Source organism: Protopterus annectens, chromosome 3.part1 (assembly GCF_019279795.1).
Source record: "Protopterus annectens isolate FY-2018-M chromosome 3.part1, PAN1.0, whole genome shotgun sequence".
Classification (NCBI taxonomy): Eukaryota; Metazoa; Chordata; order Ceratodontiformes; family Protopteridae; genus Protopterus; species Protopterus annectens.
In genome coordinates this window covers 1,368,641,345-1,368,667,606 of record NC_056732.1, presented here as the reverse complement: position 1 = coordinate 1,368,667,606, position 26,262 = coordinate 1,368,641,345, and the positions used below count along the sequence as shown (strand labels likewise).

The following is a 26,262-nucleotide window of genomic DNA, read 5'->3' as shown; positions in this document are numbered from 1 at the left end:
ATTAAGATGCATCTATTTTCTGTCATGTAAATGCAGTCAAAAGCTTCCAAAAAAAAAACCTTGAATTGCTTGTATATGAGCATTTTACTCATACTCATTATTGTCAATAGAATAAAATATTATATTTATAGAAATTGTTATAAATCATACTGCATAGTTATGCAAATTCTCAGAAACACTTGCATTATTGTAAAAAAAAAATCTGTATTTTGTATGTCTATACTACTGCTTTAAAATATATCACATGACAATTTCTTCCAGTATAGAGTTATAAAGTTATGTATGCTTGTCAATCAGATGAGTTAAATGAGTTATAGTAATGTATATGTTTGGAACATAAGTTTTTAACACAGATTAGTATGCTGCAGCCAAGTAGATTTTCAAAAACACTTGAATAAATGTTTCATTTTCTATGCCTTCTAAAATAAGACATTTACTTACTACAAGAAACTGCATCATTTAAAATCATTATAACTGACATATTTTATGAATTATAACATAGATATTTAAGTAATTATATAAAATAACTCACATTTAAATGTCAAAGAGTTCATTTTCCTTCACATAGTCACATTTGCATCAGTTCTACTTCCTGGTAGAGTGTTCTTCCTGAATCTGTGATGTGTCAGTGTGATATCTGGGTCAAAGGTCAGATTGACTGCTTTCAGCTTCTCTGTGAGAATTCTGAGAGTTGAAGCTTTTGAAACAGCTCAAGGACACTGTTCATGAGGTAGCCCACATCCCAGATTGTCTCCCTTAACATTTTGGTGGGAAACTTGTTAAAAACTAGTGACAAACATTCATTTAGCAATGTAAATGCATCTAAACATGACAAAACCTTCGCGATGTATTTTACAGGTTATTACAGCCTCTATGTAAGTGAAATTAAGCCCAAAGTTATTAATAAGTAATAAAACTCAATATTTTTTCCCAACTCAATTTTTATGCAAATCTTATTATTTACTGTGTCTATATGATCAAAAGCATTTCTATATATTAATATGAGAAAAAAAATAAAGAGAAAGAATAAAGAAAAGAAAAAGAGAGTAGAAAATAAAAGAGTGTAAAGCAGAAATAAAAAAATGTAAGAGAAAGCTATAAGAAGTATATACAATGAAATATTACTTACTGTTTATATTAATAGAGTTAAAAATAAAACATATTATTTACTATTATTTAGTTCTAATTATTATTAGTTAAAGCATGACAGATTATTTACAAACAAGCATAAGCAGTATAATCAAGAAAGTATAATTAGGAATAGCATTTGAAGAACATATAAACTTTTACAAGGAATAAATATGTTATTATTCCATTTATCATATTTTCATTACTCTTCTCTCCCTGCCCTCCCCCACCCTTTACCCACTACATAATCTAAATAGAATGTCATTGTTTAAACAAAGAAAAGAAGAAAAGGAGAAAAAAAAAAAAAATGTATCAAATTACTGACCTTACTTCTCTTTTTCAGAAAGAGAAACAAATTGAATAATAGCTTGTTATTAGTTCCTCAGATATTTTGACTGGTTATGAAACAAAACATTTCTTTGCACACAGAGAATAACTTTGATTAAATCTTTTCAGAACATTTGTGGCTTTCTGGAAATGCAGGAACTATATTTAAAAAGATTAATAATGAAGTAAAATAATGAGAGAAAAAAAGAAAAAAAACATAGAACAAATCATTTGTTCTTTAGTCTCTTCTTCTTCTCTGAAGTCTTCCACAAAGTTTCAGTTGCCAGTCTCTTTAATGAAGGACTAGCCCATTCCATTTCCTCTATTTTATCCAAAATCTTATTTTTTTTGATAAACAGTAAAGCAGAGTCTAGGTCATCAAAAATTTTAGGACCATCAGGAAGGAAGATTTTTAGCTTGGCAGGAAACAGAAGGTATGTTTTAAACTGTGCTTTTTTAAGCTCCCTTATTAGTGGCAGAAAAACTTTTCTTTTAGCTATTACCAAGGAAGAATAGTCATTGTCAAAATGCACAGTTGTCTCATTAATCTTAACAGGAGCTTTAGCCTAAGCAGATTTAAGAACCATCTCTTTATCAAAAGATGATAGAAATCTAATTATAACTGATCTAGGATAGTTTTTGATAGAGTTAGTATTAGCTATAGATCTATGTTCTCTTTCGATACCAAAAGAGAATGCTTCTGGTAAGTCTAAAGTTTTAGGGAGCCATGTTGTTAAAAAAGAAGTAATATTGTTACCTTCAATATTTTCTGGCAGTCCAAAAATCCTAATGTTATTGCGCCTAGATCTATTTTCCAAGTCATCCAGCTTTGTTTGTAAATGTGTATTTTGTTTCAGCAAAAACTCAATGTTGATTTCCTCTTCTTGGATTCTATTTTCCATGTCATTCACAGCTTCTTCTATGCCTGTCATCTGGATCTTTTGTTGTTGCAGGTCTATATGTAACAAGTCTATTTGTTTTGTAGTTTTTTCTATGAAGGTATCAATTTTAGTATCCATTTGATCCATCTTAGCAGTAAGTTGCTAGATTATAGTTATCAGAGACTGAAGTTCTTTCTTGATGCTGGAGTCTTGAGAATTTGTCTTACTGGAACTCATTTCAGACTGATAAACTGACAGGAAAATTTCCAATGTGATTTCTGACAGGAATATTGTTAAAATTTCCTTTCTTTTTTAGATATAGATCAAGAACTATATAAAACAAACATATTTAGAAAGAAAATTACTTCAAAAATTAATTTTTTAAGTAATTAATTCCTGTCAGTGTAATGAAATTGGTGGAGCTGAAGAAATCTGCTGCTATCCTGTGTTCATCCTTGGCCACGCCCCCCTTACCATTCATTTTCTGAAGGATATAAAGTCTGAAACCAAAATGTATGTCATTATTTAGTGGCTTTATTCCTCTGTTATTTGCCAGAAAAACACAAATGTTATGAGGAACACAACAAAAATAAGATGCAAGAAATCTGGATAGTCTGTGTAAATCTGGACAGTTGAGAGTTATGATTCAGAAACAAGTTAGCTGCAAAGGGTAAAGACCTCATTATTAGCTAATTTGCATATCTCAAAAATGGCCTACAACTGCTGTGAGCGCAAATCAGCACTTTTCTGTGGTAGCAAACTTTGGTGGCCCATGCATCTCACTGGCACAGGTACCTTAGCTCATTCATTTTTCACACACATTCACGCATTAAAACACACACACACACACACACACACACACACACACACACACACACACACACACACACACACACACACACCTACAAACATGCGCGTGCACCCACACACACACACACACACACACACACACACACACACACACACACACACACACACATGTCAATATACCTTTTACTTGTCCCTGAGTTAACAGAAAGGCCTTAATGTATCCTTGTATTTTTCAGTAACCCACGAACAGATGATTAAAGTCAGTCATTAATGACATATTAGAGTTTAATTCTTCTTAATGTTTGTAAAGAACATTGTGATGACAGGTTTGTTTACTCTATGGATCTTTCATGTGAGTCCAAGTGATACTTCAAAAATTTTTCATGGTGTCATGTAGTGTTCCACCTACCTTTGCCCAGAAGCATCTCCCCATCTCTACCTGTTCACACGCATGGACACAGCCAGCCATTCACCTATGTATATGCATGCATACCCACACACACACACACACACACACACACACACACACACACACACACACACACACACACACACACACACACACACACACACACACACACACACACACACACACACACACACACACACACACACAGATACACAAAGCTTCCATCACTCATACCTCTACATACACTCACACATGCCACCACAGACAACTATATATACCTCAACACTACCTGTCTGCTAAACCCCTCAACACTTACCTCTAACACAATAAGGTGAGCATGAGCCATGTTTATTAACATGGGCAGCCAATGTACCTTATGCAGTCAAGTGATTCATTCAAATGGCTGTGTAACTGTCTTACAGGGGACGTTTCTCTGGTGAGAGCACATGGAGTATAGGCATAGACTGCTCCCCCTGAAGAGCCACAGAGATATCCCACCTTAGTGCTGCACCATGATAGGGCTGTCTCTGATCTCCAGTTCAGTCTACTGTAACCTTTCTGAATCAGGCTCATGCAGTACAATATGACAGAGCATTTATTGTGGTAATACCTCTCCATTGACTACACACCAAGGTTACTTCGCTTTCCTTTTTTTTGTGTGTGTTCGCCAAAAGTATAATTTTATTTTTTGCAGTGACATTCTGTGATTTTTGTTTATGGCCATCTCTTTTAATTCCATTTGAATGTTAGGACTGAAAGACTATCATGATGGGTGTGCTCTGTTAGATTTAGAACTTTCCAAGTCAGTTATGTGTCACTGATAGTATACACTCATAAAAGGCTGACTTCAGAGGTTTGCAATCCTTTATGAACTTGTATCTGAAATCAGTGACCGATACAATTACACTAATATATAAAGGTTATAAAACTCCCTTCTAGCTTGTTTGATGTCACAGAAGATATGACAAGCCTGGAAGGAATTGTCATGTCTTACTGGTTTATAAAAAATAGTTTCAAACATAAATTAATGGCAGTACTATTTAAATTTAACTTTTTATGTTATACCCTTGTGGTTATGTTGAAGGTAAAAATGGATTTTGTTATGAAAATTATTGAAATTTGGATAAAGTTATCTTTTAATATAAAATTTGACAGAGCAATGGTTGAAAGGTTTCCACATTGTCCTAAGCATTTTGAATTTGGACACCACTCTGCCTTTGAGGTTTTTCTCTCAAGGGGGACCTGGCATGGAGAATGATCTCAGTAATGAAGCTACATGGCAATGCAACAGTCCATGAGAGTGGCTAATGCTACTTAGCCATGTGCTGTCCTGTAGAAATGTCCTCGGCTTCTGATTTCCTTGGCCTATGATTTCAGAGAATTATTTGGATGAATTAAATTTTACTCTAGAAGAAAAATGTGACCAGACCATGGTGCAGGTAAACTAAATGAAGGCTAGAGGGTTGTCAGTGTATGTATGTGTGTTGATGTGCGTGCATGTCTATAGAGGGATAAATGAGACTACATGAATGTGTGTGTGTGTGTGTGTGTGTGTGTGTGTGTGTGTGTGTGTGTGTGTGTGTGTACATGGATGTCTAAATGCACGTATGTTTGTGAATTTAGGATACCTCTGCTAACAAGATGCAGGGACCTCTTAGGTCCAATTTGGCATGACAGTGCTAATATTCAATTCAGAGAGACAGTAAAGAGACAATAAAGCATTCTTTCTCATTGTGGCCATACCTGTCCCTGAATCACATTTTCTCACTGTTACATTCATTTATTTTATTTTTATTTTTATTTTACATTTTGTTTACCGGGAAAAATCCAACTGGATACATGTCCATTTTTAGCGGAGGCCCGGGGAGAAAAGCTCCAACATCAAAAAATGAGTTACATACATACCAGATTGAGATTGGTTACAGATAAATATCATAGTATTGTACAAACAAGGGAGGAGAAATAATAGTATAAGTAATTTAAGCAGCATAATTTTACACACATCATAAAAACAATAGTCATAAAGTCATGCTAAAGAACTAGTCCTGCAAAAGAACTAGTAAAACACAGATAGCAGTTTAGCATGAGAATTTTTTTTTTTTTTTTTTCAGTTATTCTCTTAGTGGTAGAAGAAGGGGTTAAAGTTAGACAAGAAGAAGGTCACAAAAATAATAAAAGAGGACTAACTGGAGAGAGGAGAAAAAAGAACTTTTGCAAACTGCATTGGGTAAATTAGCATGAGTGGTGAGGATTTTATTGAGTCATAGCCTACTATGGTCACAATTTTTGGGTGTTATAATAAAAAGTTACCCCTCCCCTCAGAAATACCTTTGTTTTTGCTCTTCCACTATTCATCCCTGATGACTGCAATGCCTTACCCAATTTGCCTATTTGTTCCATTAAGAATTAGTGCTTCACACTAGGTAGAACCAGCCTGGAGTACTTAGTCAGCCCACTCGCTCCCCCCATATGGGCAGGGTCAAATGAAATGGAACATTTCAGCTTTTATGTCCAACGAAGTAGCTTACCTTCTGCTGTCTTGGTGTCCCCTCTCCATTAGATTACTCCTTTGAGCTCCAGTAAGTCCTGCTTCTGCATGCATACCTCTCCAGCCAATGCAGTAAAAAAATGAGGGCATATACTAGATTGACAGTCTCATGCTCCATAGGTACAACACCTGCAGCCATTCTAGGTGCCACCCAAGCATCAAGCCAGAACCACCTCCCTCCCTCCAGGACACACTCTATTCTCCCTACTCTGGCTCTTCCACTGTACAAGCTGCTAACTGACCTCTGATGGCCTTGGTCATAATCAGCTCATCACTTCTGTGTGCCACAGAGTCGCCTGACAAGTACGTTTCTATCTCCTAGGCCACATGTGAAAATGGTCACAGACATTGATTTAATATTTGTTAACCAGCTAAGTAAACTGGTACTAGAACTCTTTTTAGCCATTATCTTGGCAATCAGGCAAAAGCAACCTGTTTATAAGGGTATATTAAAAATGTCAAATTATACATACATCTAGTATAACAAGCATCCATAATAAAGCTTACAAGGCTAGCAACACAGCTATACTGATATGTAATCTCAGTCTAGTGTTGCTAAAAAAGATTGTAATTGTTGGTTTTATACTATTTATTTATATTGTCGTAATATTCATATTTTTCTTAAATATGTTACCATCAAGTAACACAGACACAACTGAAAGCCTGTAGATTGGCAAAGAAAATGCTGATGTATGGGTGTAGACAGAGTAGTTACTAAGATATTGTAAGTTGTTTATAAAATACTACAAGATTAATATTTAGTGTTTATTATAGCAATAACCGATGTCATTGGTGTGGTATATTGAATATTTACCCATGGTTGCTGTGGTTTAATCATGAGGGTAAAGCCAACCATCGATAAATCTTCAATATACCATACCACAGAGTTTGTTATTGCCATTATACAATGACATTATTTAAGAAAATAAATACTTACTTTTCTTAAATAATGTCTTTGTATAATGCCTTCTTGGTGCCCTTCTGTTTTTTTTTTTAATTTATTAAGTAAAAAGAAACCAGGAGACTTTTAACATTCAGGAGAGATGGGACAGATAAAATAAAAGGATAATTAGGGACATTTCTTTAGTTTTGCAGAACGTACCTGATTATTCTCTTATTTTTCTCTCCACCATCTCCCTCGTTTGTTTGAAGTCTTCAGTTTTGTAAATTTATTAAAAAAAGAAAGAAAAGTAAAAATTTTATGGGATATATTAATGGACATTTTCCATTGGTATATTCTCGGATTTACAGCGGGCATGCTGGTTGGGTTGACCAATCATTTGAATATTCCACAAAAGAAAATCACACACTGATAAAATTCAAAAAAGAAGACAAACCACACTGGCAACTGCTTTAGTAAATTAGCGCTTTCGTTTACTGGCAAATTGTAAACTTCTTCAGATAAAATAGCAATCTTAGCACATTGCTTAAATAGTGAACATATTCTGATGTCATAAATTGCTTAATTAATTAATTACTAAATCAAACAGCAATTTTTAAAGAGAAAATGTTCTTATAGGACCAAAATATTAAGTATTAAGTATTTACTACATAAATATTAAAAAATGTTTATACAAAATAACAAATAATTAAATGTATACATACATTGATAGTATAAAAAATGGTAGTAATAACTACCTATATAATGCTTTTAGTTTAAGCAAACTTTTAATTGAGATCATTTCATTCAGCCCTGGTGGTGAATTTGCATCAAGCTTAAGCTGCCATAAAATTTCTTTCTCCTCCAATTTCAGGCTGGATGGACCCCCCCGCCCTGTATCATGAATACAATCAATGATGACAAATTGAAAATTATGGCCGGGGTTCTGTATAACGTGCCTAGCCAAAGCATTACAGGAATTCTGCTTATTAATGGAATAAATATGTTCATGCACACGGTGTTTAAAACTTCTATCAGTTTTGCCCACGTAAAATGATGTACATAGGGCACATATTCCTAAATAAATAACCCCCTTAGAATTACAGTTGAACTTGTTGTTAATATAAATCCTGTGCTTTCGTATTGTAATAGAGCTAACAGTCTTGATATACTTGCACCAAGAACAACATTCACACTTGTACATTCCACAATGGGGTTTATAGATGTAAGTACTTCCTTGTTCTAAGATCTCTTTTAAGTTTAAACCCCGTCTATAAGTGAATTTAGGCTCTGGTGCAATAATTTTATTGATGTCTACATCATTAATCTAGAAGGCCCAATTTTTCTTAAAGATGTGTTTCAGACTTCCCACATCTTGAAAGAAGGTAGTAACAAAGTTAGAAAGTACACATTCAGGCTCAGTTCTTTTTTCTTTTTCATTATGTATTGTACTCAAGGTGCACAAGTCGAAACCTGAATGTTCATTACTACTAAATTCTACACCCAAATTTGGTTTATCAGTAACTAAAAGGGGGGAGAAGTCACCCTTATATCTTTTCATGGTGACTTCCTGTATTAATCCATTCAGTAAATTTTCTGGATACCCTCTTTTACTGAACATCCCCTTTAGAATTTGACATTCCTCATGGAATTCAGAATCCAAGCTGGTCATTCTGGATGCCCTTACAAGTTGCCCCTTTATTATACCTCTCTTCTGATGGTAAGGGTGGCAACTTGAAAAATGAAGGAAGGAATTTGAGTATGTTGATTTCCTAAATATACTGGACTTCATATAATTAGAACACAAATCCTTCCTCAAAGAGACATCCAGAAAAGAGATGTTCTCATAACTAAATTCCCAGGTGAATTTTAGGAAATTAGTCTTGGCAACAATAGATTCAATTAGAGACCCGGCTGAAGTTTTATCCCCCCTCCACAAGATGAAAATATCATCCAAATATCTGGTGTACCAGATTGCATTTTGAATGAAAACAGGGTCAGTAAATAGGAATTTGTTCTCCCAATAGGCCATTACTACATTGCCGAAAGTTGCCCCACATGGAGAACCCATCGCTACACCAGATTTCTGTAAATAAATTTTGTTGTTGAAGAGAAAATAATTATTTTCCAATACTACATCCAATAAGTATATGATGTTTTCTATTTCCTGATGGTCCACTTGTTTATGCAATAAAAATCCTCTAACCCAATCACATCCGATGTCGTGGGGTATACATGTGTACAAATCACAGACATCAATAGTTAGAAAATTATTGCCATTATCAAAAGGTATCCTATTAACAGCTTTCAAAAAAGCCCAGGAATCTTTACAGACTTGGTGCTCGCTTTTCAAAGCTCTTTGTAACCTATTATCAATAAATTTCGCACAGCCAAAGGTAATTGATTGACGGCCATCAATAATAGGTCAAAGGGAGGTTTTTGGATATTTTTGTGGATTTTAGGTAGTCCGAACAAGCATGGAGTCATGGGAAAAGAAAAGTATCCATGTCGATACGGCCATCAATGAATAGGTCTCTGATGAATCCAGAGACTTTACGTATTGCACCATTCATTTCATTCAAAGATACTTCTGAATAGGAATCAGTCCCCAATAATTCACTCATACTGTTTAAATAATCCACTTTATCCATAAACACCAACCCTCCACTTTTGTCTGGTTTCATTATTCTAACATCAGTAAACTTCAAACACTCCAGGGCATCCCTTTCTTCTCTGGTTAGGTTTGCATCATTATGTTTGAAAGAGGCTTCAGCTAAATTCCTGATGTCATTTTCGCAAATTTTCTCAAATAACGCCAGAGTGGGGTGCAAAATGAGGTTATAAACACTTGCTAACCTCAAATCAGTGGGAGGATTTGTAGGACACTGGTTGTTAAACAATGAATTCAAGTTTAACTTCCTGGTAAAGATTTTTAAATCCACTAGGGCTCTTTCCGCCTTAAAACGGGTAGAAGGAACAAATGTTAAGCCTTTAGCCAAGACATCTGTTAACTCTATTCCAGGTGTAAAAGAAGAGTAATTGAAAATTTTAAGATTACCTGTGGAATTAAATAAAACAGAAGGTATCCTGTTAATTCCCAAAAGCAATTCAGGACCTAACGTTTCCTCCTGTTGTTCTTCCTCTTCTTCCATTGCCCCTGTTTCCTGTTCTGGTATTGTTGTGGATTTTGAATCGTCCTCGAAGATACCTGAAAACCCTCCCCTCTTCAAGGAAGTCATCATTATCATTATATTGATTATTAGAAGATGTCTTTCTAGATTTACTAGCAATGCGTTCACTTCTCCTAATGCCTGGTGTAGGGTTATCATTTTGAACTGGATTATTACTATCATCCCTACTTGTCTTATCACAAAATGTGACGCTACCCTGGTTGGTATTAGATTGTAACTTATTATTCCCTACAGATGGTGGTGGTGGATAGGGGGAACCTTTCTCATAAGCATCCTGGTCCCTTTTTAATTTCTTTCTCTTGTTCTCTTGCAGTTTCCCCAAAACATTTTCCATACTTGAAAATATTCTTTGAAAATCAAATCTATACCTAGAAAAATCAGGATCATTTCTTATGATGTTATCAAGTTCTGAAAGTTCATTTTTCAGAATATCAATTTGTTCATTGTAATGAATAATAAAACATTCAATATATTCAATGCTGTGCCTATCAAACATACAGATTAAAGTTTTGTAAAATGTTGAATTAATAACAACACCCATAGGGTATTTCCATTGTCGAAGCCCCTTCGGTATCTGTTTTCTCCTAGTACATTCAACTAAATATTGCACTTCAATCTGTAGTTTTTTATACTTAAATAACTTAACATCATAAAGTTTTAAATTACTACAAATATCTGCAGTGTTGTTATCAGAAGCAACTCGAGCATTTCTTCTATTGTTCAAGGTATTATGCTGCACATTGATGAAATTTTCAGGTTCTTTAAGCCAGTCATCAAGACTGGGTAAATTATGAACAGTACTTACAGCAGAGCGAGGTGAGGCGTTACGAAATGTATTTCCACTGTTAGCGCTGCTGGCTCCCATGTTCAACCCTGTTTGGTTAGTTTGTACAGGGTTCTCCAATCTCCTTATCGTCACGCCATTGTCAGTAGTTTGACCAAAAGGAAGGTTAGAAGAACCATTTCCTTGTAAAACGCGAGCCTCGTTGTTCAAAGCTCACATTAAGTCACAGTTGTTACCACTCGTGGAGGCTCCATTACCCTCAGGGTGTACAGTTCTGTTAAACGCTCGCAAAGAGCTGTTAGGCGCTTGCGAAGAGCTGATGCTGACGTCACTATAAGAGAGACTCACCGCGACTTGGTGAGCTAGTTTGTCAACACGTTGTGTCAAAAGTTCTAAGAGGGCTGTTAGTTTGCCCATTGCAGAAATCTCACTGGAGGGTCCAGGGTTCGAGATGACCATATTTACTTCAGTCCCTGAACTTGCACTCACACCTTGAGCAGTTCTACTCCCATCAACAGGGCTAGTAGGTGTTTGTGTTCCCTCCATAGGCTCACAGTTTGATGCAGAAACGCCAATGGCAAATGATGGTCCCAAAGCAGGAAAATCTTCAAACAGCAGCTGAGAAGCAGTGCTGGATATGTCTTCCATGAAACAACTCCACAAAAGAAAATCACACACTGATAAAATTCAAAAAAGAAGACAAACTACACTGGCAACTGCTTTAGTAAATTAGCGCTTTCGTTTACTGGCAAATTGTAAACTTCTTCAGATAAAATAGCGATCTTAGCACATTGCTTAAATAGTGAACATATTCTGATGTCATAAATTGCTTAATTAATTAATTACTAAATCAAACAGCATTTTTTAAAGAGAAAATGTTCTTATAGGACCAAAATATTAAGTATTAAGTATTTACTACATAAATATTAAAAAATGTTTATGCAAAATAATAAATAATTAAATGTATACATACATTGATAGTATAAAAAACATGGTAGTAATAACTACCTATATAATGCTTTTAGTTTAAGCAAACTTTTAATTGAGATCATTTCATTCAGCCCTGGTGGTGAATTTGCATCAAGCTTAAGCTGCCATAAAATTTCTTTCTCCTCCAATTTCAGGCTGGATGGACCCCCCCGCCCTGTATCATGAATACAATCAATGATGACAAATTGAAAATTATGGCCGGGGTTCTGTATAACGTGCCTAGCCAAAGCATTACAGGAATTCTGCTTATTAATGGCATAAATATGTTCATGCACACGGTGTTTAAAACTTCTATCAGTTTTGCCCACGTAAAATGATGTACATAGGGCACATATTCCTAAATAAATAACCCCCTTAGAATTACAGTTGAACTTGTTGTTAATATAAATCCTGTGTTTTCGTATTGTAATAGAGCTAACAGTCTTGATATACTTGCACCAAGAACAACATTCATGAATGAAATGATCTCAAAAGTTTGCTTAAACTAAAAGCATTATATAGGTAGTTATTACTACCATGTTTTTTATACTATCAATGTATGTATACATTTAATTATTTGTTATTTTGTATAAACATTTTTTAATATTTATGTAGTAAATACTTAATACTTAATATTTTGGTCCTATAAGAACATTTTCTCTTTAAAAATTGCTGTTTGATTTAGTAATTAATTAATTAAGCAATTTATGACATCAGAATATGTTCACTATTTAAGCAATGTGCTAAGATCGCTATTTTATCTGAAGAAGTTTACAATTTGCCAGTAAACGAAAGCGCTAATTTACTAAAGCAGTTGCCAGTGTGGTTTGTCTTCTTTTTTGAATTTAATCATTTGAATATTATTGGCCAGTTATTGTATAATATGACTTAAAAATCAAGTTTAATATTTAGAATCTAATGAGCACTACCATTGTAAAGAACAGTTTGCCATTTACATTTCTTTATTAAACCTTATGGGTCTGAATACAAGAGCATTAGTTTAAAAGGTGAGGACAACTTGATTTTATCAAAAAGCTCAGGATGCAGTCCTTGGAAGTTAAGAGCACAAACCACCAGTGCTACAATGATGGAAATGATTTAATATGTAACAAGGAGATATACCAACAATATATATAACATGAAAATTAAGAATCAATGACACTAAATAGAATAATTTCTGAACTGCAGTGTTCATTACAGTACAAACTACACAGCAGAGATGCCAAGTACTATATAAATAATTATTCTATTATATAAAGTAGTTTCCTGTAATAAACAAGGCAACTGGCATGAATTGCAATCTGCATTAAAGGTTCGAGTTGCCATAGATATAGTATGCTCCCAATAAGCTTATGACACACGGTGTTCCCTTCCAGTTGATATGGTAATGCATTATTCCCAAACTGTTGGCCTGGTGTTTGTAAATAGCGATATCTTTATTTGTTTCCTGTGAAAGCATCAAGAATGTCTTCCATTTATTTATATTTTTCATAGGTTCATTGGTGTTTACTAGGCTAATGACTACAATGGCATTTTTAGGCCTAGCCATGCATCCCAAATCTTTGACAAGTTCTGGTACCCTTGATAAGTGTAAGAAGAGGCTTGGGAGATGACCCATTTACAGGTTGTTGCCTGTGTCCATTAGCGACATAGGCACCAAGCCAGGGATGAATTTCTTGTTCCTCATCCAATTGTCCAAGTTACACTTGAATTGAGTTAGGGAGTAACTCTGCTTCACATGGATGGTGAGTATGTTCAAGAGATGTGGTAGTCTCTGGGGTATATACCTGTCTCTCCAACAGGTCCTATTTGTATCGCTGGCAAGGTTTAAGTCTTTAGAATGGGTTACACTGATACTGTTTGTTTTGTGGATATGCAGGGAGTCCATCAAAGTGGGGTCTGACAATGCCCTGTATGCCAGACATAGATCTTCTCTCAACAAAAAAAAAAATTCCAAGCTCTTTTCCTGCCTTTCCTGTAAGTAGTCTAGTCCAGATAGAGATTTGCTGTATCCAGGAATGTTTGCAAGCTTCTGAACCCCAAGCCTTTCTGTGTTGGAGGGAAGCCTTCTAGCTTATCAGTCAGAGTGATAAGCACTAGGTAGCTTATCAAAGGAAAAAAAAAATGTACTTTATGCAACACCACTTAGCTAGGGTTAAACTATTCCTGGTGCCATAAAGTCTGCTCTTCAAATGTTCCCTTAGAACTAGCCAGTTTTTTACTTTTAGCACTTAAATCTGTTTCTTTGAGCTCAGCACTTGTTCAGAACTTGTTGCAAGCACTAGATAAGCTACAAATAACTACAGCACTCAACTTTCCTCACTCGTCTAGAAGAAAACAGTTTTTAGTACTTAATAAATAAGCACCTCTCCAGGCATATCTAAGGGTGAGCTCCCACTGTTTTCTCCTGTCTACCTGATGAACATGGGCATCTTGGGGAATGCAGATATTGCCTCATGTACACAGACAAACCTTTCCTCCTACCACCCAACACTACACCCTGTGGGAGATGCACTTATATAGCCAAACTGGAAGCAAAGCGCTCTTCACCCAAGACTGGATTAGACAGTCAAGATGAGAAGGTAAACACTTGCACCACACCATACTCATCACATAGTCCCTCAAAACCTTCACCACCAAAACACAAACATAGAAACAAAACACACACACCTACATTCATGGAGGCTCTCAATAAAAATCTACCCAAGCAACAGAGATCTCCAAAGCAGAAAAGAAAGAAACATCCACCCCCCCCAACACAACTCAAATGACACAAAAACCACTAACTCAGTGTGCCACTCAACCACAGCCATAAGGCATAACAATGTACCCGACACTCTAGTCATAGGTGACTCTATAGTCAGGCACACTGATGTTCTACTCACCAGGCTAAACAAGGGGAAAGTTACTGTCAGCTGCTTGTCGGGTGCCAGGATCCGGCACATAATGCATGCACTCAAGTCACTCCTTGACAGGTACAAATATCACCCTGTCATTGTCCATGTTGTTGTGAATGACCTGAGACATACCTCCCTGGACTACATGAAAAAAGAATTGGAGGAGCTCTCCCCGATCTTGTAGCCCAGGCAGGTATGATCCTAGCCCTGAGTAGCATCCTGCCTTCACCCAGAATTATGCCACAGTACAAGGACAAAAAGAGTGACTTCAACAATTGGCTAAGCTTCTGGTGTCATTCTAAGGGGATCCAGTATCTGTCTGCCTGGGATGACACGATCGACAGACCACAATGCTTTGCCAGAGATGGCCTGCATCTGTTGCCCTTGGGATTCCGGATACTGGCTAAGGCTCTTACCACCCATATAGTGCCTTTTTTAGGCAAGGTTCAAATGACAAATTCACCACCGTAACAGGTACAAGCAAGCAAACTCTGAGGGTAATGCTACTCAATGCTAGAACTCTAAACCTCAAAATGCACTCACTCGAGGCTCGCCTTAAAATGGAGAACATCGACATCTGTGCAGTGACAGAGACCTGGTTCAAGTCTCCAGAGAGCACCCCTGCATTACCAGGCTATAATTCATACCACACCTTTCGACCAACTAACCTGGATCAAAACACTAAAGGTGGAGGCGTGTCCTTATTGATTAAGGATATCCACACCTCCATGCTAGTTGCTCAGCATAATGCATCCAAGATTATCCAAGTGCAACTAACTCTAGGCAAGACTGCAATCCAGATTGTAGCTTGCTACAGATCCCCCACAATGCCCCAGGATTCCCACTCCTCATTTCTTGACACACTGGAAAATATTAGAGTACAACCTAACACCCTAATAATGGACGATTTCAACTACCCCACCATTAATTGGAAAAACTACTCATGTACCAACTCTGTTGCTCAACGTTTACTGGAATTCATAAATCCCACTGCCTTGGAACAACTTATCCACACTCCCACCAGGGGCAGCAATATCCTAGACCTGGTCATTACCAACATGGGTGACCAATGTTCCACAACAGAGGTCAATTCCTTGTTGGTCGGATCCGACCACAAGCTAATCACCCTAGACATCCACATCCCAGCCCCAGCCCACATTAGGGAAACCACCGTAAAAATTTTCTCCAAAGCCAACTTCAATCTTCTTAAGACAGAAGTGGAAAACTTCATAACACCCATGCAGACGGACAATAGAGGTATGATTGCTGAATCCTACACAAATGCACTTTATAAGCACTTACATGAGTGCATGGATCATGCTATCCCTAACAGAACCAAGATGATATCCTCCTAAAAAAGGAAACCAATCTGGTGGTCCCCTACCATAAACAAACTCTACAACAGAAGAATGAAACTGTTGCAAAAAAAGAGTAAAATCCCATGATTGGAGAAACTCCCTGGTCAGCTCAGTAAGAAGCTGAGATCCCTCATAAAATCCTCCAAAAGTAGTTACTAAAACAAAATCACCACTGATTCTTAAGACATCCACAAAGCATTCTATAGCTATGTCAAGAATCTCAATGGCAATGCTCAGATCTGCTCTGAGTTACAGCACAATGGCACTAAATATACAGAACCAACTGATATTGCCAACATCCTGGGAAATAGGTTCAGTGTTAACTTTACCCCCCTCTCAACCCCTAAAAGGCCCATCTCTATACTGGAAGAATGCAAAGTTTCTGTAATCATGGCTACACAGGTAAAAACCACACTCTCCAAAGCTAAGAACAAAATATCCATGGGACCTGACAAAATCCCAGGCTACGTTCTACATGAACTACAGAATGCACAGTCACCCCACCAAAGTACCATGTTCAATAGCCTCACCTCAGGCTATGTGCCCACTGAACGGGGCACAGCGATGGTTATCCCACTCCACAAAGGGGGAGCCACCACGGACCCCAGGAACTACTGCCCCATTAGCCTAACGAGCCTGGACTGTTAGGCCATGGAACGTATCATCATGGAACTTATAAACAAAGACATTGGTAATCTCCAAACTCTGGACCCAACCCAGTTCAGGTTTGTAAAAGGCAGATCATGTCTCCTAAACCTGATGGACTTCTTTGAAGCAGTCACCAAAGCCATAGACGAGGGTAAGGTGGATCACACAGCCTATCTAGATCTTGCCAAGGCCCCCACTCTGGAATTATAGATAAACTCACTAAACTAGGTATAAATCCCTATACCACAAGATGAGTTGCCAACTAGTTTACAGACAGAACCCCACACTGTGAAAGTAGCAGACTCCAAATCCGACTTCAGACCAGTGACAAGTGGAGCACCACAGGGATCAGTCCTGGGTCCTCTCCAGTTTGGTATCTACTTCTCTGAAGTACAGGCTAACACAGAAGGCCTATGGCTAACAAAGTTCGCAGATGACTGCAAACTAGAAGCCATAGTCAAAACTCCTAATGATGTGGACATCCTACAAAAGAGCCTCACTGAGACAGATGCCTCGTGTCAAAGCCATGGCCTCAAGCTCAATGCCAAAAAGTGCATTGTCATCCCTTTTGGTAAAAACTCTGTACCCATGGACTACGACATAGGTGGTAGTCTACTTAACACCAAAAGTGTGATAAGAGACCTTGGGACACAGGTGGACAGTAGTCTTTCCTTTGATAATCACATCACCACAGTAGTCTGGAAATCCTTCTACGTGGCACGCCTCATCACAAAAGGTTTCTCATCCAGGAAAAAAGAGGTCATTGTTCCCCTCTACTCATCACTCATTAGACCCATTATAGAGTACAATGCCCCTTTTGGCAGGTACCTCACAAGATATCTACAACAACTGGAAAGTCCACAGAAATACCTCACGAAGAGGATCAATGGCCTCAAACAGATGCCCTACGCAGACCGTCTCAAAAAACTCCAGCTTTACTGCGTCGCATATCGCCTACTCAGAGGCGATCTCTGCCTAACATGCAAAGCTATGTCAAACCCAGAGCTGTTGGACATGCTCCACTTAAAGAAATCCCAATCCCTTCGAGCTGCACTCTCTGGGGACCTAAACCATGCCACCACAATAAACAGAACATGCTGGGGGGATAGATTCCTGTCCCAGAGACTTCCCATACTCTGGAACAAACTACCTATCTATATCAAACAAAGCTCCTCATTAGCACTCTTCAAGAAAAATTGTGATGACTGGATGGGAGATAGGAAATTCACCCCGGGGATCACTTCTGTGGCTCTGCTAGACAGGGGCACAGGGAAATAATTTTCTTAAGTGGTGAAAGCCAGCATACCTTTTTGTCTAGGCTTATATAGGCCCTAGGGCCAATAGCCTAGTACCTACCTATGAACCTATGAACCTATATACAGACACAACAGCCTGTAGGAGACAGAATACAGGGATAGTGTTAGTCTGCATAGGATATTTTACTTATGTCCTGTATTCTTTTAGTGAGGAATCTCTGTGGACATTCCAGTTGTTGGATATTCATGGTTAGCTACATACCAAAGGGGGCATTGCACTCTGTTATAGGTCTAATGAATTCAATGTACAGTGGAACAATGATTTCCTTGGACTTAGATGTCATACCTTTGTTTTATAAGTTGCGCAACATAGAATGATTTCGTCCCTACTGTAAACACGTGATGCTCAAAGGCTAGATTACAGTCCATGTGTGCCCCTAAGTCCCTGACTACTGTGCCTGCTCTAAATTGTATGCTGTCGATATGATAGTTGCCAGGGGTGGATGACTTTCCAAAGGATAGTATTATGAATTTCTTGACATTTAGTTTTAGTCCATGACTCTGACACCAGTTGTTTCTCTGTGCCTTCCTGGAGAACATTTGTGCTGGTGTGGGATTCAATGACAGCTCCTAATTTGCAATCATCTGCAAATTTCTTCAGCCACAGACCATTAACATTGGCCTTGACTTCAGAGAAGTAAACGCCAAAAAGGAGACTTTTCTCTTTGTAGAGGTGGTATCCCCAATTCTAACCTCCTGGGTTCTGTCTGTGAGCCAGTTGGCTATCTACCGGGTGACAATTTGTCAACAATGCCCAAGTAGCGTATTGTGTCAAATGTGTTGGCCAGGTCAAGGTAGGCAGTGTGAACCATTTTGCTATCATCCATTGCTTTGGTGACCTTCTCAAAGAAGTCCACCAGGTTGAGTAGGCATGAACTGCCCTTGACGAAGCAAATTGGTTGGGTCCTGTGTCTGTTGGGTTACTATATCATTACTGATCATTTCCATGATCATTTTTTCTATGGCTTTGCATATAAGACTAGTGAGACTTATGGGTTGGTAGCATCCAAGATCTGTAGATGACCCACCTTTGTGCAGAGAGATGACTGTTCCATTTCTCCAGTCATGAGGCACAAAGCCTGTTTGGAGGCTATAGTTAAATATCAATTCCAAACGCCTGATAGTTCACATTTCATGCCATTTATTATTTAGTTAGTTAGTTAGTTAGTTAGTTAGTTAGTTAGTTAGTTAGTTAGAAGGCATCCTGGGATATTGTCTGGGCCCATTGATGCAGTGTTGTTGGCCTTATGGATTTCATTTAGGTCCTTTTCCCTAGTGATAGCAGATAGAGTTATGAGGTGGAGAGAGGGGGTAAAATTGGTGCTGAATTTGTTGGCCACTAGTTTTGCTATATTTCCTGGCACAGTATAGGTGGCTCCATTTATAACAAGCTCTGCACACAACTGTGTATTACCTTTGAGACTGTGGACATAGCTAAAGAATGTCTTGTGGTTGTTCTTGTCCTGGGTGCCCAAATTTACCTCAGAATTGGCTTTGGTAGACGTTATCTGTCCTCTGATTTGTTTAGAATGACGAGAGTGTTATCCTGCTGGGTGCTGCACCTCCTTATTTTTGCCATGATTTTCTTCCTTTTGTTATACAGCCTATTGATTTTGTAATTCCACCAGTGTGGCTTATTTATTGGGTTACTTGTGTACTTCTTCCTGGTGGGTACAGCTGTCTCTATGCAGCTATTAACATGCCTGTCTAGGTTTCTGTGAACAATTTTGCATAGGCAGCAGTGTTCTGAGGGTTTATGGGGTTTGAAAGTTTGCCAAGTTATCACTTAATAGCAGGAAGTTAGCTTTTTTCTTCAAAGGAGATCATTTTTTGGTCTGAACTTACTGGGAAGACATTACACTAGGAGGCATGCAGCACTCTTCCATATTAGTGAGGACGAGATCCAGTATGGTTGCACTCCTGGTTAGTATACTGACAATCTAATCCAGGGAGTTTGTGTTTAAAAAATCCAGGAATCTCTGTGCATGTACATTTGGTGTTGTATAGAATTCCCAGTTAATAGTGGGGTAATTAAAGTTGCCCATGAATATGGTATTGGGTTGGATGGTGAGTGCTCCCAATAAGTTTAAATACATGGTATGGGTTTCCTGAGTAATAGAAGGGGTTCTATAGCTTGCAAGGACGTGGTATGGGATTTTTGCCTATGGTGATATGAACATGGAGTATCTCAAGTACATTGCCATGTTTTGCTAGCCTTGAGGTATATTTATTTCTGATGTAAATAAAGACACCTCCACCCTTTGTCCCTGTCTGTGTAATAGCTGGTCTAAGTATGTAGAAGGCATTATAACTTTGTAGTGCCAGTGTGCTATCCACAGTTTTAAACCATTCCTCAATGACCACACAGATGTCAGCATTCTCTAGGGTGAAGAGAGCTTGTGGGAGTGGAGTTTTTTGTTTAGACTCCTAGCACTGAGCAGTAATACTTTTAGATTTCCTTGGTTTTGATTTGCTATGTTGAAGTACCTTCAGTTTGGCATTACCTAAAAAGACACTAAGGGGAAGGCAATGTTTTAGCTAATATTTGAAAGCCTAGAGAAGAGGTGCAGACCACACCTGGCAAAACAGTGTGGTCTATTAACCATCTCCTTCCATACTGAGAAATGTTGTACCCCCTTAGAATGTCATGAACAACTAAGACAATTATTAAAGTCAGTCATCTTTTTTTCATATTGTGGCATCATCCTTGGAGAAGGTAAAATGCTGCTCAGTGCTAGGCTCATACCAGCCTGGAACACATATTCTGAGAGCTCCATCATATCTCTCATCATATAGTCTAGGGAGGTAAGTCTCAGGTCATTAACACCCACAAGGACTATGACAGAATCATACTGGTACTTGTGTCCAGTGATGTGAGTGCATGCGTAATATGGTGGATCCCAGATTCTGATAAGTAACTGACCATGACTTTTTCCTTACTCAGCCTGATGAGAGGGACATCAGCGTGTCTTATAATAAGGTCTCCAATGACCAGAATATTGGATTGTGCGGTGGCTTGTCTTATGGATTTAGAAGTAGATACTCCATGAGATGTGGCTGTATGTGTTGATGTGGGTGTTGCTTTGAATGAGTGTATTCGGGGGGATCTATATTATAAAGACAAACAACCAAAATGTCAACTTATCTTTAATCGACACCTAAATGTCAAAGCTGTACTTCATCGAAACTTCAAATCATTGATTTCTTTCCAACGGAATGAAATCAGTAGGCCAGCAATGGACACGGCATTAAAATAAACACTATTTAGTGGGGGGCTTCATCTCTCACACCCCCAATCTGGGTGGCTGTGACCCCACACCCCCCAACAAAATATACTAACTCCAAGATCGCACTACAGTGGGGAAAAGGGCAGATGTAACTGAACGGCCAACCGATTTCTTTCTCTTGGAAAGAAATCAATGATTTGGCCGTTCGATAAAAGTGCAGCTTCGACATTTAGGATTCGATGAAAGGTAAGTTGACATTTTGGTTGTTTGACTTTAAAATATAGACCCTATTCAGGGCTACTGGGGTATTTGTTATGTATACTTTGTCTAGGAGGTATTTGGGCTTTAAGAAGGTTACATTTAAGTGTATCAGAGGTAATAATGACTAGGAGGTTTTGTGGGGTAAGAAAAAAAAAGAAAGAAAAAAACTACAAACTACTTAAATATATTTATTAAAAAGACAACCAAACTAGAATCTGAACTACATTTGTAAGAATGAAAAAACACCATTAAAAATCCAGGTAATGCCTATGAAATTTCCATTATGAATGAACTTATCCTCCTGAACTTCTTGTAGTAGCTGTCATTTATTGTGGACAACTGAAACTTTGAATAGGGGCATAGCTAGGAAATGTCAGATTCTGATGCGAGTTCAGACTTTGTTTTCTTATCAATGGCAAATCAATTAAAACATTAAATGCAGAATTAGTCAATAACTGTTAGGTTTAGAAGGTTAATTGCTACTTCTGTATAAATATAAATATTATTCTGAAATGATTTCTGCCTCAGTGAAAAATATTTTAGCGACTTTAAATATGTTTGCTAGCCACAGATGTTTTGTTTGCCATTTACTGACTCTAGTTTATTTATATTTCTTTCATTGTTTTATCTTAAAATGATTAAAGGAAATGAAAATGATGATGATGATACTGATATATCACATCAAGAAGAAAATGCAATTGAATCAAATGAAGAAGAACAAGATGATACGAATATATCAACGCTTCAAAGTGATCAGAACAATGAGCAAAACTCAGATAACGCAAATGATATCGGAGAAGATCAAGCTGATGAAAATAAACAGCAGAATGAAGGTAAAAAAATAACAATGACTTTTTTTTAATTTCATATACTTATTTCTTGATAATCATAGACTATCACCTGAATTGCAGACTGTGATGTTTTTATAGGTTCATAGGTAAGTATCAGAATAGCTGACATTTTAAATCTAGTCAGTTTTTCTTTTGGTCTTGAATTAACCTATCCTGTTTGGTGTTAGATTAGCCTCACCTATTCCATGGATGATATTGATATATTCATCCTAGTGAGAATAACTGTGATGATACTGTGGATAATTTGAGCAGACTCGTGGGAGATAAGGCATTTAGGATCTGCATCTGTCCATTAGTAGTATAAGGGGCAGTCCTGAGTAAATTTTCTATTACCCATCCATAGATCTAGGTTATGCTCGAAAATGGACAGGGATTATATTTGTTTTATATGGATAAGGACTCTGTTCCAGAGCATTCTATTGATGTTGCAGAAGAGGGTTAGATCCCTGGAGTGAGTATTGCTGAAGCCATTTGACTTGCTGATGTGCAGAAGGTCCATCGGTACTGGGACAGAATATGCCTTGTTTGTCAGACACAGGTCGCCACTTAGCAGTCTTTAGGATACAGAGTATAGTGACCGGGACTTGAGGAATTTCATGTAGGATATATTGTCTAGACCTTGTAACCTTTTAGTAAAGTATCTCTGTGGGCATTCCACTTGTTGTGTATGTCTGGACTACATTATACTCAATGACTGGCCAAATGAGAGAAGAGTAAAGGGGGACAATGACATCTCTAGATTTAGACATAATCCCTTTGTTTATAAACCTCACATTGTAGAAGGGTTTTTATGTCATTGGACACTTTATTTAAAAGTTAGGTCACTGTCCACATAAGTTCCAGTACCCTGAGCAACTGGGTGAACTCTTAGGGATGTATTATCAATGTGATAGTTCCCAGTGATAGATGATTTTCAAAAAGCTACAGTAATGCATTTTTGGCATTTAGTTTCAGTCTATGATTCTTGCACCAGTTATTTGTTTTAGCACAAACCTTACTACAGGATGGTTAAGTCATTTGATGGTTCAATGACTGCTGCTAGCTTGCATTTATTTGCACACATAGCCAGCTAGAGCCTTTTGGCATTGGCTTTTACTTCAGAGCAGTAACTGCCAAACAGGAGGAGACCCTGAACTGAAACCTGGGGAACTCCTCTGGTGACTAGTCTCTTTGTGGAGACAGCTTCCCCTATTTTGCTCACCTGTGTCCTGTGTGTGAGCCAGATGGCAATCAAGCAGATGATAAAAGGTACATATTGCTAGTTTACGTAGCTTTTCTACTATGTGCCATTGTGGGATTATGAAAAAAGCTTTGGAAAGGATACGGTATGTGGTATGCATCATTTTACATACACCCATTTATTTTGTGATTATTTAAAAATGACCATTAGATTGAGTTAGCGTGGCCTGTTTGACCTATGCAAACCAACATAGTTCCAGTGTTTGGACGTTCCCTATGTCTTAAATTATCAGTTCCATGATAAGTATTTCCATGTCTTTGCATATGAGGCTGGTCAGACATATGGGTCTGTAATTGCCTGGGTCTGTGGAAAGTCCTGCAATATGCAGAGAAATGACTGTACTTGTTCTTTATTTGCTTTGTACAAAACCTGTATGGAGGCTGAACCTGAACAATGTTAGTAGGGTTGTGGCTAAATCATGCTTCATGCTATTTAAGATGCATCCAGGGATACTGCAAGGACCCATCAATGTAGTACTTTTAGCTTTTGATTGTGTTTTTTCAACTTGATCTTGTGTGATATATAAGGTGTATCTTATGGGAAAGATGAAGAGAAGAGATGGTTTTGAGCTGAATTTATTGGACAGTAGGATCACTATATCTTCAGATTCTGTATAGATACATTGTTTACAATCAGCTCAACACTGCTAAATCCCTCAGCACTTACCTCTAACACAATAAGGTGAACATGAGCCATATTTATTAACATGGGCAGCAAATGTACCTTATGCAGCTGAATAATTCATTCAAATGGCTGTGTAACTGTCTTACAGGGGACATTTCTCTGGTGAGAGCACACAGAGTATAGGCATAGACTGCTCCCCCTGAAGAGCCACGGAGACATCCCACCGTAGTGCTGCACCATGATAGGGCTGTCTCTGAACTCCAGTTCACTCTACTGTAACCTTTCTGAATCAGGCTCATGCAATACAATATGACAGAGCATTTATTGTGGTAATACCTCTCCAATGACTACACACTAAGGTTACTTCGCTTTCCTTTTTTGTTGTGTTTGCCAAAAGTGTCATTTTATTTTTTGCAATGACATCCTGTGATGTTTGTTTGTGGCCATCTCTTTTAATGCCATTTGAATCTTTTTCTTCTTCTTCTTTTGGCTTTTCCCGGTTAGGGGTCACCACAGCAGAACTCCGGCCCACTAATGATTAGCAGTAGATTTTTTATGGGTACCGAGGTGCCAGCTCAATGCCCAACCTTCAACGAAGGCACCCCCATTCTACACATGTCTTTCGAATGCCATTGGACTGCGGGGAGGACATGCATGTTAGGCTTGAAAGACTATCATGCTGGGTGTGCTCTGTTAGGTTGAGAACTGTTTCTAACTTAACCACAGCTTATAGCTTGTGAGTAAAGTCACTTATGTGTCACTGATAGCATACACAAAACACTCATAAAAAACTGACCACAGAGGTTTGCAATCCTTTATGAACTTGTATCTGAAATCAGTGACCGATACAATTACACTAATATATAAATGTTATAAAACTCCCTTCTAGCTTATTTGATGTCACAAAAGGCATGACAAGCCTGGAAGGAATTGTCATGTCTTACTGGCTTATAGAAAATAGTTCCAAACATAAATTAATGGCAGTACTACTTAAATTTAACTTTTTATGTTATACCCTTTTGGTTATGTTGAAGGTAAAAATGGATTTTGTTATGAAAATTATTGAAATTTGGATAAAGTTATCTTTTAATATAAATTTTGACAGAGCAATGGTCGGAAAGTTTCCACATTGTCCTAAGCATTTCGAATTTGAACACCACTCTGCCTCTGAGGTTTTTCTCTCAAGGGGGACCTGGCATGGAGAATGATCTCAGTAATGAAGCTACATGGCAATGCAACAGTCCATGAGAGTGGCTAATGCTACTTAGCCATGTGCTTGGATGAATAAAATTTTACTCTAGAGGAAAAATGTGAGCAGACCATGCTGCAGGTAATCTAAATGAAAACTAGTGGATTGTCAGTGTATGTATATGTGTTGACTTGTGTACATATCTATAGAGGAAAGAAGAAGAAAAAAGCAGGTACTGACCACCACGATGAGCAGCTTCAAACCTTTTATTTAAAACACAATTAAAAACACAGAAATGAGCACTTTCAGGACCAAGCCCTTCTTCAGATACAAAACTCAAATGAAAGTGCAGTTTTTATACAGCTCTTCAGTTAACATTCAGTACCACACCCTCCTTTTCTTTAGTGCAGGTCTTAAAGGTATAACCCCATTTAAACCTGGGGGTTTGTATGCTGCTAGCTCAATGATCCATTTAGTCTCATTCAACTCTTGTCTCATTAATCAAATCACCTCCCCTCTTGTTTTTATTTACACATTGTATAACCATAAACTTAAATTTATGAATTTCATACTTAGACATGTGCTGGAAAAGTACATTATGTTCATGTGTTAATCTTACAGAGGACAAATGGTTCAAAATTCTGTTTTTCAGCATGCAATTCATTTTTCCTACATAGAATGAGCTGCAATCCTGACAGACAGACAGATAAACAACATTCTTTGT

At 37.7% G+C, this 26,262-nt stretch overlaps 1 protein-coding gene across 9 annotated transcripts in view; it reads left to right on the top strand.

Moving 5' to 3' along the window:
• Nucleotides 1–26,262, top strand: part of LOC122798462 (uncharacterized protein DDB_G0290685-like) — a 416,297-nt gene that overhangs the window by 287,176 nt on the left and 102,859 nt on the right. For 8 of the 9 annotated variants that reach the window (XM_044067407.1, XM_044067410.1, XM_044067408.1 and 5 more), the window contains one exon: nucleotides 22,279–22,467. In XM_044067407.1, coding sequence (XP_043923342.1) covers nucleotides 22,279–22,467 — 189 coding nt within the window. The remainder of the gene's footprint in view (nucleotides 1–22,278; nucleotides 22,468–26,262) is intronic. The other variant, XM_044067411.1, reaches the window with a different exon arrangement.